Here is a 14,950-nt window from a genome sequence, read left to right on the forward strand (position 1 = left end):
AGTTGTTTGCATGCTTTGTGTGTTTGTGTTGACAGTAAAATCATTTAATCAAAAATCATGTTTCAATGTTTTAATTTAACTTTTTATTAGTTAGGGTAGGCGGCATGAGAAACTACAGTTAAATTCAGGAAAGATGTAAAGGTTAGAGACTGTAGTCAGGCTACTTGGGCTCTGTATCCTGCAGTGTGGACAAAATGTACACTTCACACGCACACACACATGCATGTTTCCTTTTGTGTTATTTAAATTTATAATTGGTGAGTAATTGGTTTAGAGCAGCTTAAACTGCAAGCAGCATAAAGAAGGCAAGTAGAACTGCTTGTGAAGAAGCTTGGAATATTTCCAATATTAATTCAATGAACTATTTATTAAAATATATATACTGTGTAATATACAGTGGGGCAAAAAAGTATTTAGTCCGCCACCAATTGTGCAAGTTCTCCCACTTAAAAAGATGAGAGAGGCCTGTAATTTTCATCATAGGTATACCTCAACTATGAGAGACAAAATGAGAAAAAAAATCCAGAAAATCACATTGTCTGATTTTTGAAGAATTTATTTGCAAATTATGGTGGGAAAAAAAGTATTTGGTCAATAACAAAAGTTCACCTCAATACTTTGTTATATACCCTTTGTTGGCAATGACAGAGGTCAAACGTTTTCTGTAAGTCTTCACAAGGTTTTCACACACTGTTGCTGGTATTTTGGCCCATTCCTCCAAGCAGATTTCCTCTAGAGCAGTGATGTTTTGGGGCTGTCGCTGGGCAACAGACTTTCAACTCCCTCCAAAGATTTTCTATGGGGTTGAGATCTGGAGACTGGCTAGGCCACTCTAGGACCTTGAAATGCTTCTTACAAAGCCACTCCTTCGTTACCCGGGCAGTGTGTTTGGGATCATTGTCATGCTAAAAGACCCAGCCACGTTTCATCTTCAATGCCCTTGCTGATGGAAGGAGGTTTTCACTCACAATCTGATGATACATGGCCCCATTCATTCTTTTCTTTACACGAATCAGTCGTCCTGGTCCCTTTGCAGAAAAACAGCCCCAAAGCATGATGTTTCCACCCCCATGCTTTACAGTAGGTATGGTGTTTTGGATGCAACTCAGCATTCTTTCTCCTCCAAACACGACGAGTAGAGTTTTTTTCATCTGACCATATGACATTCTCCCAATCCTCTTCTGGATCATCCAAATGCTCTCTAGAAAACTTCAGACGGGCCTGCACATGTACTGGCTTAAGCAGGGGGACACGTCTGGCATTGCAGGATTTGAGTACCTGGCAGCGTAGTGTGTTACTTATGGTAACCTTTGTTACTTTGACCTGCAGGGAGCTGGAACCATTTATTAGGTCCCCCCGTGTGGTTCTGGGATGTTTGCTCACCGTTCTTGTGATCATTTTGACCCCACGGGGTGAGATCTTGCGTGGAGCCCCAGATCGAGGGAGATTATCAGTGGTCTTGTATGTCTTCCATTTTCTAATAATTGCTCCCACAGTTGATTTCTTCACACCAAGCTGCTTACCTATTGCAGATTCAATCATCCCAGCCTGGTGCAGGTCTACAATTTTGTTTCTGGTGTCCTTTGACAGCTCTTTGGTCTTGGCCATAGTGGAGTTTGGAATGTGACTGTTTGAGGTTGTGGACAGGTGTCTTTTATATTGATAACGAGTTCAAACAGGTGCCATTAATACAGGTAACAAGTGGAGGACAGAGGAGCCTCTTACAGAAGAAGTTACAGGTCTGTGAGAGCCAGAAATCTTGCTTGTTTGTAGGTGACCAAATACTTATTTTCCACCATAATTTGCAAATAAATTCTTTAAAAATCAGACAATGTGATTTTCTGGATTTTTTTTCTCATTTTGTCTCTCATAGTTGAGGTATACCTATATCATCTTTTTAAGTGGGAGAACTTGCACAATTGGTGGCTGACTAAATACTTTTTTGCCCCACTGTATATTATGGTTGTTTTGTAGCAAAAGTTAAAAATTGTGCTTATTTTATATAAATATATTGTGAGGTATTGTTCAGGGTATGACGTTAAACCGCATCTGGCCCAGCATGCGGTCCTCCTACTTACAGGGAAATCATGGGAGGTGGTGACAGGATGGGTACTCCGGTCACCGTTTATATTATAAAAAAAAAAAAAAAAAACTTAACACAGCGATAATGATGAGATGACTAACTACTCTGCGGGAGTAGGTCTGCTGTAGCCGCCCATAGGAAGGCTACTCGCATTATGAAGGGGAAGGGGGAAAACCTTCGGGAGCCCCATACCCGGAAGAGTCCAAACTGTCGGAGAGCCAATGGGGTCAGGCCTATTGGAGATCAGAACTGGTGTGGTGCTGAGGTGTCACCTGGTGGCAGCGATGTGCTGTACCAGTGCATGCTCCTCAACCTGACCTGACCTTATTGTGAGGTAACCTGTCTAATTTTGTAATAATATGGTATGCATACATTAGTAAAATTAATGAATTATGATCGACTGTATCCTAATAACTGCAGAATCTTTCTTGCTGGTGATTTAAAGAATTAAGATATAAGAATCTGGCAAGCCTAGCTAAAGGCTACAGCACCTGTGCGTCACTGCGTATTGTGCCAATATAGTTTGTTGTTGCCACCCTAAGCATGCTCATGCTTAAGACTGTGTAACTTCCTAAGGGGATATGCCTCTTTCTACAGGTTTTAAAACATTTTCTTTGCTTCATATCAATAACTTGAAACAGGATAAAAGCATGGTCTTATTTGAAATAAAATGCATGTCTTTTAAACGCCTAATACAAAATGAATTTCTTGACAGTTGCTATTTATGTAGGGCTATCAACACAATTTCTGGTATGTGTATAATGGGTACATCCATTGATTTTTCCATCCAAACTTGGTTTTGATATGAACATATGCCTGGCAAAGGGGAGGCAAAACATTCATGACTTGAAATATTGACAGTTTAAAATGGTTGTTCATCTTATCTTTGCAGTCTGCTAACCCTGAGCCAATCAGCATGTCTAGCTTTCAGTGTCTTCATGCTACTAGCCAATCTCTATTAAGCAAGACATTGCCCCTTTTCTTGATTGTCTATGCAGTTTGTCCCATCCTACTTGGGTCAGCTGCATGCATCTAATCTTGGACTGGCACCTATTTGGATTAGGAATTTCACTGTTTTTTGCTTGTTACTGGGCTAAGGAAAAAGGTTTTCTGATTTTAACCAGTGCAAGTCCATTAAGTTTCATAGTTTCTCCACTCATTTAATACACCCTAAACTCTTGATTACAGTTCCTTTTCTGAAGTAGAACTCAGGTTCTCCATTTGCGTGTGTTGATATAGAAAACAATTTCTGACAGAAATCCTTTCTTTGTTTTGGACTAAAATTCTCTGGTAGCATTTATTTATTTGATATCTTCCACATGAAAACATTACATCAGCAATTCCTACAACAAAGGGTTTTCGTTTCTTGTTCTTTTTCTTCATCCTGCTTAGATCATTGTTTCCCAGGCAGCAATCTGACCATGTTCTAAAACTCTAGTATATGAAATTGTTAGCTTTTATCATATGTGCTTATATATATTGTGAAGACAAGGGAGCGCCAGAGAGCCCCAACACAAACACACCAAGACAGTCCCGGGTTCAAACAAATGGGTGTTTATTGTACAAATACCTCCAAAAGAAGTACCAGAGCAAAAGTTATCACTCTTCCAGTCACCTCTCTTCACTTCACTGCTGTCCTCAGGTTGAGTGTTGCAAGTTGTCCTCCCATCTCTGACTCGCCTGGACAAGGCAGTGCGGTCCCTTTTATTGAGGACTCGGGAGTACTTCTAGTGCCAGTGCTGTTGCCTGTTGGAAGTACTTCCAGGTATAATGGAAGTCCCACATAACAGGCAGTACATCTCCCTGCACTGCCCTCTTGTGGCACCCATGGACCCCAGCAATTCCCAGCATTCGTGCTTACAGAATGGGTGCCAATATCAAGGGCCGCTTCCGTCTAGCGACTGGGGGAATAAACACCTCCCAGTGGCAGTCCTCCTTTTTTATCCCAGCCAGGGAAACTGCTTCACACTTGCCAGGTCAGGATGCCTGACCATTTGTCTAAGGCTTTCTGCCCAGATAAGGAACCACCTACTCTTCTGGCTGAGAGGTCCATCCATCCATTAGGAAAGCCTTGTCCGGGTGCGACATCCTTCCCTCTCTTGGCTGAGATGCCTTTCTGTCCACTTGGGGGCTCTCGTCCAGGTAAGGTATCTTCTTGATTCTTTGTCGAGATGCCCATCCATCCCATGTGCCACCTACAATAACAATATCTATAAAGATCCCCATTTCATTTAAATGGTGCCTCAAAACTTTTTATTTTGGAAGTATATACTGTACATACTGAATCTGTAAAATAAGTAAAGGTGTTATTATGTGTTTTCTTCTTAGAGATTGGAGTTTTGATCACCTGTGTGTTTTTCACAGCAAAAGTTTGGAATGACAGTAGGGATGGCTGAATGCATGTGCAGAATCATTGAGTTTTATTGTAAAAGTATTGTCTTCATTTTGCATAGAAATAGTAATAACATCTCAAAGTTGCATTTATTGGACAGAATTTCTTGCTTTAAGAGTCTGCATTTGAGTAGCACGCTAAAGCATAAATTCATAGTCTTTAAGATATTTCATCCTGTTAAAGTTAAGAAAGTAGCCTGTTATAAACACATTACAAGTCGCTTATACCTGCAAAGTTTAGTTTTGAATTGTCACTTCAGGTATAATAATATCTCTGAAGACTGCTGTTTACTTCAGTGCGGTATGCATTCTTATGCTTGAGATACTGTGTGCTGCAGATACCTCTTTTAATATGCTATGAAGATCTTTACAGATTATTTGTCAATAAGTCTCTATGGTCACCTAATCAGATCTGTTGATGAAAAATTAAGCTTGGTTCTGACAAATATGACATGTAGAGCAACTTTTTCTTTGGAATTTTCTGTCATGAGAGGGTTTTGTTTGGCAGTAATTGTGTCTACCATTCACACATCAGCTGCAAAATTTGGGAGTTTGTACCTCTGTGCAGGTGTACGTAGTAAAATCCCAAAATAGTCAACTTAATAGAAAAATGTAAATGTTGCACCATTTGAGTGTAACTAACATCTTTTCGCCTCTGAACAAAACAAGAAGGGTAGCAGTGCAGCAGGCAAATTATAGGTGTTTTTAGATTTTTTTTCTTTATGTGGGTATACAGTATACAGGAACTGCCACAGTTTCAGCTCTTATCACATTAATAGGATGCTGCATTATCTTCTGCAATTTATATGGCTAAAGAGAAACCCACTTTAGATGATGACCCTAGGTGTTTTTGTCTTCAAATGCGCATATTTTTCCACACTGGAAGAATTCTGCAATTCTTGTATTCTCTTGAATAGCGGTAATGAGTATTGCACTTTCTCGTATGAAATGATTGCATTAACACAAAATATGCTATGTATATTGTGTCTTTTCCATTCAATAGAAAATGAAAAAGCAGATGGGATTCAAAAAGTATAGTGGATATAAAAAGTCTACACAACCCTGCCAAAATCATAGATATTGTGTAGCCGGTGAAAACAAATCAGAAACTGTTTAGTGAAAAAAGGAAAAAAAAATCATATCAAAGCCTGGTTGCATTAGTGTGCACACCCTTTAATAATCAAGGATGGGGTTATGTTCAGAACCAACCAATCACAGTAAGTCTCATCTCAAATAGTAGTTAGTATGCACCTGACATTGATTAAAGTGTCTCTAATTGAGCTCAAATAAAGTTCAGCTGCTCCTGTAGAATTATTCTGAATCCATCTTGGTTGCAACATACTCCAAAAGCCATGGTCTGCAAAAAAACTTTTAAAAGATGAATGGGATGTTATCCTTGAAAGGTACCAATCATTATAGGGGTACCAAAAATATCCAAAGGATTAAACATCCCGTGGAGCATGGTAAAGACAGTCATCAACAAGTGGAGAAAATATGGTTCAACAATGACTCTACCAAGATCAGGGTGTCCCTCCAAGATTGATGAAAGGCAAGTAGAAAATTGATAAGGGAGGCTACCAAGAGGGCTACAGCAAGATTAAAGGAGCTGCAGGATTTCCTGGCAAGTACTGGTTGTTCCTACATGTGACAACAATCAGTCAGATTCTTCATACAGTATGTCTGGGGTGTGAGGTAGGGTAACACGATGAAAGGCTTTTCTCACAAACAAGAACATCCAAGCCCAGCTAGACTTTGAAGAAGGATATACACAGTCTCACACATGTATGTGTAAAAATAAATTATGGTCTGATGAAAGGTTGAACTACTTGTCCATAATTCCAAAAGGCATGTTTGCAGCACAAATAACACAGTACATCATCAAAAGAACACCATACCCACGGTGAAGCATGGTGGAGGCAGCATCATACTTTAGGGCTGCTTTCCTTCGGCTGGAACTGGGGCTATAGTCAGGATTGATGGAATCATGAATAGCATCAAGTGTCACCCTTATTTTGTCCCAAAACTTTCAAGCGTCTGCTAGGGCGCTGAAGATGAAGAGGTACTTCACCTTTAAGCATGACAATGGCATACATCAAAATCAGCAAAGCAATGGCTACATCAAAGGATGATCATGTTCTAGAATGGACCTACCAGAGCTCAGACCTTAATCCAGTTGAAAAATCTGTGGGGTGATCTGAAGGGAGCTGTGCACAGGAGATGCCCTGTAAATCTGACAGATCTGGAAATTTTGTGAAAGGAGAAGTGGGCAAAAATTGCCAAGTCCAGATGTATCAAACTAATTGACCCTTACCCAAAAAGACAGAGTGCTGTAATAAAATCAAAAGGTGTTTAACTAAGCATTAGTTTACGGGGTGTGCACACTAATACAACCAGGTTTTTGTATGAGTTTCTTTTCCTTTTTTCACTAAACAGTTTCTGATTTGTTTTCACCATCTATTGTAAAATTGTAATCTATACAAAAAGGTAGAATAAGTTCTGACAGGATTTAGCTTGGGTTCATTTTTATCACACATAACCTGCCATTTTGGCAGGGATGTGTAGACTTTTTATGTCCACTGTAAGAAGTTTCTTGTAGCTCTTAATTAGGTTTTATGTCATGACATTTTCCGTACAAGTTTAAAGGAATATAAATTCCTACTTTGTATAGGCTGTTACCAGCAGTTCCCCATATTTTGCATTTCAGATTGTTACACAAAGTATTTTAATGTTTTTTTTCTCTCTCCAAAGTTCCCACATTTCAACAACACAGGAAATTTTACAGAGACCCTGCAGTTCAGGCTGGCAAACCTCTACCAGAGAAAGGAACTTGTAAACATTACAGACAGAGTTACCGTTGGTTAAGGTATGCAGATAATATCTTGTTCAATTGAAAAGCGATTATTTAAATTTGAGAAGTCATGGCGTACTTGACATTAAGGCTGTTAATTTGGATATCTGATGAGCAGCTTGCTAAGGAGGTAGTTGCTATGAAAGAAATAGAAATTTAATTTCTAGATGTACTGAAATATTACTGTATTGACATTTATATGTTTTAAGAACATATGCAGACACTAATTTGTATAATTTTAAAATTTTAGCTGGAGAAAGGTTTTTGATAAAGGACTTTACTGAAAAACATTTGAAGTGGCAAAAACTGCAGCATTTGAAATCCCTTAACTAACAACCATTAGATCCAGTAGTTTAGATAGATAGATAGACACTTTATTAATCCCAATGGGAAATTCACATTTAGTATACATTCTGCAAAGTCTATAGTACACATGCTGGCTTGGCACAGGTGTATGAGCAAAGTCTTCAAGCATGCTTAGACCATTTAGGTTTTAGTAGGCTAGCACTTGCTGCCATTCCATTATAGTGCAAACTTGCTTAAGCATCCAATAAAGTACGATACTGTACTCGCATTCAGATACTCACAAAAAATCAGCTAAGAAGACTTCTGCATTAAATGATGTGTAGTTCTTATTTAATCTGAATAGCATTTTGATACAGAACAAAAAGAGAAGCATGCACATAGCATTAAGCTATAGGTGTGTGATTTGTGGGCTGCTATAAGCTTCCAGGGTATGGTGCTTAACATGCGTTTCCCTGATCTTATTTTATACACATTTCTACTCCGTATACATGACATTTCACTGTTGAAATATGTACACATTTGGAATAAATTAATATTTCATTGTCATATTTTAATTGACTTTCTTCCTTCTTACAGTGCTCCCCACGCACCACAGCCACAATAAACAATTAAATAAACACAATACAATTCTCTTTCTCTTTCTCCTCCACACCTTCTAGCAAGCTTTGTACAGCTCCATCCGATGCTGGCTCGCTTGCTGGGTTCACAGCAAGCCTTTATATAGTCCTTGACCCAGAAATGTTTCTGTTCTTCCTCCCGTGGGACTTGCCAGCACTTCCGGGTTGGATGGAGAATTCCAGGCTTCTAACCAGCCCAGAAGTACTTCAGGACTTCCGTCCTCATGATCCATTAGTACTTCCAGGCTAGGTGAGAATTTATTCTCCCACCATCTTCCCACAGCGTGCCGTGGTGGCACCCACGGTACCCAGCAGGGCTGTGTTGCCGAACTCCATGTTCGATAGTGCCGTGCTGGAATCCAGGACACCACTGCAGTTCAGGGGAGCTGCCATCTAGTGTTTTGGGGGTGGCAGTGTCCTTGAAAAGCTGCCTTCCCCCATCTTTCCATCTCAGGGGCATCCCGGCCGGGTTGAGCTGCTGGCTGTCTCTTACAATATCATTCCAGTAAAGTCCCAAGATTATGTCTATACTGCTATGACATGTGTAATATTATTGTACTTGTTTGTGAAATCCAGATAATGCACGTAATATATAGAATTGACAAACTCCATTGATTATCAAAGAGAAATATTTTATTGTAGTAAAAATAACCCTCAATTTAGAGTAGAAAGCTTTAAATATATTTGTTATTTTTATATTAGCTTCAGTCCTAGAGTGCATTTATTGTGTAAGCAAACTGCTTTGTGATTTTCATTTTGAAAAAGGGCTTTCTCCATGATAAACAGTTGGAAAAAAAATAACTTGTGCAATGATATACATTTCCGTCATTGTAACATTTCATTATAAAACATTTCTTTCCTCTCTTATTTAGGTTTCCTTGCTGTGGAAGGGCATACCCTTGTGATATTTGTCACAATGAGGCTCAGAATCATGAAATGGAACTGGCAACCAGAATGATATGTGGCTACTGCGCAAAAGAACAGGTAACAGTAAGAAATTGTTTTTCACCAAAATACATTTCTTGGGGGAAAAAAATAATCATTAGTTATTTTTCCATATTTAAAACATTAAAATGTGTATTTATGGTTTCAGTTGAGTGAAAAAAGTACCCCGTTTCAGCTGTATGGTTTATGGACATGGTGATAGTTGATGGTTAATTGTGTCCTGATATTTAAAAACAACAAACTAAAAGAAAATGTACTTTATTTTTCATACAGTATGTTTGTACATAAATAAAGACATTGTCTATAAGGCATTGTACCTGTGGAAGTAGACAATCATTATTTTGGTATAGCATGAGTTTTGTTTTTTAGGATTCTGGAATTCATTAAATTGAGGGTGGGGAATTTTCAGGGAAACAATGAATTAGTATAATAATAAATCAATAGTCATATTTTGCTGCCAATACTGCCACATTAATGTGATCATGCAGTGGTCTTGAATTCTGACGATTTACTCCAGACTGTAGAAATATGCAGATAAATAAAGGCAGTTCTGTATTGAATAATCTTACTGTTTGTTGCAGTGCAAGTAGATTCAAGAATCTTATTTTTATTTTTGTAGAGAACTGTTATAAAAGTAAAATAGAAGCAAAATTAGTATTTAAAAAGGAGGAGATGGGGTTAGTTGGAAGGGTTCATTTTTTGACCAAATTCATTACAGTATGTGGAGCAAAGTGTCATATTGCTGGATTGAGGATAAAACAAGATGAAATTACAAAGAAGAGTCCTAGTCTTATACAGATTTGAAGTGTCAAAAAACACTTTAGACGGCATAATCTTAATTGGTTAATATTTACCCTTTCCTTTACCATGTTTAAAGTAAACTCCCTTTGGCATATAATACCTGTCTGTACCAAAAAAAAAAATACAAACATCCAGATAAAAGAAGAACCAACCATGGAGAGAATGACAGTCCACTACAGTACCCACTCACACCAGTTAATTTAACATGTGCATTTTAGGGTTTTGAAAAAGAAAATCCATGTAGCAAGTATTTTAAAGCTGATACCCTATTTTATTGAACTGCGCATGCAGATTCCGCCTATTTATAACACATTGAGCATGACTGATGCTGACAGATTTGAAATCCTATGCAGTTTTTATATGAAGTTCTATGGTATGCATAGTCAAGGTGAAGAGCTCACACATGAATCGGGAGCCCCAGGCACACAGTACCACTGTCAGTCAAATAGTTTTCAGATGCAGCTACATTGCACATAAATTTAATTCTGATATCCTTGGTCAGTACCCAATCACATCCTGTATATTTTTAATTACCAGGGTAAATAAAACTGTTTAGGCCCAAATTAGGTGTCATCAAATAGTGAAATATTGCAGCTGTTATTACAGTGCCTATAAAGATTATTCACCTCCATTGCCATTTTTAGATTTTATTGTTCTACAACATTGAATCACAGTGGATTTAATTTTGCTTTATTGATCCTGATCAACAAGAAAGACTCTTTAATATCAAAGTGAAGAGGTCTAACTTAATAGCAAATATAAATACAAAATAATTGATAGCATAAGTGTTCATTCCATTTACACCTAAACCATCAGTGGAGCAGCTAGTTGGTTTTAGGAGTCACATGATTAGTTGACCACCTGTCTGTAGTCAAGGGGTTTCAGTTGATTATAGTATAAATGCACCTGATCTGGAAGGTCCAACTTGTGGTGAATCAGTATCGTGGCCTAACCTACACAATGAAGACACAAGAACATTCCAAGCAGATGTGTGAAAAGTCATTTGAACAGGACCTGTCAGGGGATGGATACAAAAAAAATATCAAAGTCACTGAATATGCCTTGGGGTTCAGTAACATCAACCATTAACACTAGAATCCCTGAAACCTATGAAAAATGTGTAATGCCAGGCCACACTAAATTCCCTCGCACCTCATCATCAGCATCTTTGTTTTGCAAATGTGTCAGTGAGCACTGGCAGCAGGCAGCCTGCTCACTCATTCCCCACCGAATCAACTGATTTCAGTTGAACACAAAATTCTCAGAGCTTAAGCTCTTTATCTGGGTGTTAGGTATCTGGAATTGTATAGGGTAAATAATATATCATTATATGGAATACATACATTTCATGTGTGTTCTGTGACTACAACGATGTAAATGTAGGGTGACAGAAAATGCGAAGCAAAAAATGTTGAACACATAACTAAAACAAACTTTTTTTCATGTTATAGTAATAATGACAAAATGCTGATGTGAAGTGTATCATGTGTGAAGACTGAAGTCCAAATATCAAATAAACACTTTCACAAAGGTATAACAAAACAAGTGCGCTTTTATTCAAGAATGTAACCGAAAAAAAAGCCCAAATATCAATTGACAGAAAGCAGAGGTGTGCTTGGCTGGTGCAGAGGTAAGAACTGCTGCCTCATAATTAAGAGGTTGTGGGTTCAAGTCTGGGGATTCCCTGCTTTTACCGTTTTGAGTAGTGAGCTGCTATTATTATTACTGTTATATTATAAAAACATGCATTTGATTTGAGTCTGTAACACCCATTGTAAATTTTTGTAGTTTTTTCTTTGTTTATATTCTTGAGTAAAAGTGCACGTGTTTATTTGATATTTGGACTAAAGTCTTCACATACTACACACTTCACGTCATTGTTAGTATAACATGGGAACAACTTTCTGTTTTAGGTATGTGTTCTTACCTCGCATTTGGGATACCAAGCTGCTTGTTGCTTGTGCTGATCGACACATTTGCAAAAAAAAAAAAAAATAATGATGAGAAGTGGAGCGAAGGAATTTAAGGTGGCCTGGGATTGCACATTTTTTCATACGCTTGAGGGATTCTAGTGTTAACAGTTAGTTTTATCGTGGGGTCTATCATTGTTGTACATTAAGAGAAAAGAAGGAAACATCAGTGTGAACATTATAAGACCCGTCTTGTACCTACAGCAAGAAAATCAAAATTATTTCAGCAGTTGTATTAGGTTTATAGGTTGTTGTAGCACCCAATATTGAATTTTCATATTCTGTTTCCTAACTCCCTGTAAATTTGCATAGTTTTAATAGACTCTTTAAATGCAGCCTTTATTGCATCTCCCTGGCAGGAAGGCCAAAGTCTGAATACAGGTGTAGAAATCTATTGGTTTGAAGGGTAAATTGAACCACTGTGCATCTACTGCAGTACTGACTACATCAACTTCTGTATGAACATTGTAGTTCCAGTAAGAACAGTACGCTGCTATGCTAACAACAAGCCATGGATTTCAAGTGACATCAAGAGCCTTTTGAACCAGAAGAAAAGGGCTTTTAAAGATGGTGATCAGCATGAGCTCAAGCGTGTGCAGAAGGAACTCCGAGGCCAGCTCAGGTTGGCGAAGGAGCAGTACAGGAGAAAACTGGAGCAAAAGTTGCAGAATAACAGCATGAAGGAAGTTTGGCATGGGATGAAGATCATCACTGGCTGCAGCTCGAAGCGGGGTGCCACCATCGAGAGAGACGTGAAGAGAGCAAACCAAATGAACAACTTCTTTAACAGGTTTGACCACCCTAACCCACTCTCACCTCGGAGTACTACACCCTCCACCCATCCTTCTGCTGATACCAGCATAGGAGAGACATCCCCACCCACAATTACAGCAGCGCAGGTGAGCAAAGAGCTGAGGAGACTTCGGGCCAGCAAAGCAGTGGGTCCAGATGGAATATCGCCACGACTGCTGAAGGCCTGTGCATTGGAGCTGGGGAGTCCTCTACAGCGCATCTTCAACCTGAGCCTGGAACAGGGGAGAGTCCCGAGGCTTTGGAAAACATCTTGCATCACCCCAGTCCCAAAGGTATCACGTCCTAGTGAGCTGAACGACTTCCAGCCTGTCGCTCTGACGTCACATGTGATGAAGACCATGGAGCGGCTGCTGCTTCACCACCTGAGGCCACAGGTATGCCACGCCCTCGACCCTTTGCAGTTCGCATACCAGGAGAAGGTGGGAGCGGAGGATGCCATCATCTATATGCTACACCGATCACTCTCCCACTTGGACAGAGGCAGTGGTGCTGTAAGAATTAGGTTTCTAGACTTCTCTAGTGCCTTCAACACCATCCAACCTCTGCTGCTTAGGGACAAGCTGACAGAGATGGGAGTAGATTCATACCTAGTGGCATGGATCATGGACTATCTTACAAACAGACCTCAGTATGTGCGTCTCGGGGACTGCAGGTCTGACGTTGTGGTCAGCAACACAGGAGCGCCGCAGGAGACTGTACTTTCTCTGGTCCTATTCAGCCTATATACATCGGACTTCCAATACAACTCGGAGTCCTGCCACGTGCAAAATTTCGCTGACGACACTTCTATCGTGGGCTGCATCAGGAGTGGGCAGGAGGAGGAGTATAGGAACCTCATCAAGGACTTTGTTAAATGGTGTGACTCAAACCACCTACACCTGAACACCAGCAAAACCAAGGAGCTGGTGGTGGATTTTAGGAGGCCCAGGCCCCTCCTGGACACCGTGATCAACAGAGGTGATTTTGTGCAGAGGGTACAGACCTATAAATACCTGGGAGTGCAGCTGGATGATTAATTGGACTGGACTGCCAATAGTGATTCTCTGAGCAAGAGAGGACAGAGCTGACTATACTTCCTTAGGAGACTGGCGTCCTTCAACATCTGCAACTAGATGCTGCAGATGTTCTATCAGAAGATTGTGGCGAATGCTCTCTTCTACGCAGTGGTGTGCTGGGGAGGCAGCATAAAGAAGGACACCCCATGCCTGGATAAACTGGTGAGGAAGGCAGGCTCTATTGTAGGCATGGAGCTGGACAGTTTGACATCCATGGCAGAGTGACGGGCACTCAGCAGGCTCCTATCAGTTATGGAGAATCCACTGCATCCACTAAACAGTGTCATCTCCAGACAGAGGAGCAGCTTCAGCGACAGACTGCTGTCACTGTCCTGCTCCACTGAGAGACTGAGGAGATCGTTACTCCCCCAAACTATGCGACTCTTCAGTTCCATCCGGGGGGCAAATGTTAACATTATTCAAAGTTATTGTCTGTTTTTACCTGCATTTTTATTACTGTTTAATTTAATATTGTTTTTTTGTATCAGTATGCTGCTGCTGGAGTATGTGAATCTCCCCTTGGGATTAATAGATAGATAGATAGATAGATACTTCTATCTATCTATCTATCTATCTATCTATCTATCTATCTATCTATCTATCTATCTATCTATCTATCTATCTATCTATCTATCTATCTATCTATCTATCTATCTATCTATCTATCTATCTATCTATCTATCTATCTATCTATCTATCTATCTATCTATCTATCTATCTAGCACCTGTTTACTGAACTTTAAGGATGGCCCCTAGTCATGTATGGCAAGCAGTGGTTTGGTAGTTGCTCCTTTGCTTTCCAGTTTTTTTTCATTATAGCTGCCTTTGTGGCAGTATTTAGTCAAATTGTAGTCCAAAACTAACACAATAACCCCACCCCACACACACACACACACACACACACACATAAAAAAATAACTTTGTAAAATTGATTTCCAACAGTTACATTGTTGCCCCATTGAGGTATGTAGAAGTACAATGACTGTCTTGGGCTGTTTCCGTATTTGTCTGGCTTATTGCAAGATCCCATAACCCCCCCAGCTCCTCTGCTACTAGGATAAAACTGATACATTTTATAACATCCTGTATTATATAATAATAATTATTATTATATAATATCC

The 14,950-nt window shown here is 39.5% G+C and overlaps 2 protein-coding genes across 3 annotated transcripts in view; one reads left to right on the forward strand and one right to left on the reverse strand.

The window, feature by feature from the left end:
* The window catches only part of LOC127526110 (craniofacial development protein 2-like), a 1,015,936-nt gene that overhangs the window by 405,920 nt on the left and 595,066 nt on the right, over positions 1 to 14,950 (reverse strand). The window lies entirely within an intron of this gene.
* Positions 1 to 14,950, forward strand: part of si:dkey-24l11.2 (uncharacterized protein LOC100034462 homolog) — a 74,870-nt gene that overhangs the window by 52,028 nt on the left and 7,892 nt on the right. For both annotated transcript variants that reach the window (XM_028823855.2, XM_028823856.2), the window contains exons 9-10: positions 7,223 to 7,337; positions 9,118 to 9,229. In XM_028823855.2, the coding sequence (XP_028679688.1) occupies positions 7,223 to 7,337; positions 9,118 to 9,229 (227 nt within the window). The remainder of the gene's footprint in view (positions 1 to 7,222; positions 7,338 to 9,117; positions 9,230 to 14,950) is intronic.

The sequence above is a fragment of the Erpetoichthys calabaricus genome, chromosome 17 (assembly GCF_900747795.2).
Source record: "Erpetoichthys calabaricus chromosome 17, fErpCal1.3, whole genome shotgun sequence".
Lineage (NCBI taxonomy): Eukaryota > Metazoa > Chordata > Cladistia > Polypteriformes > Polypteridae > Erpetoichthys > Erpetoichthys calabaricus.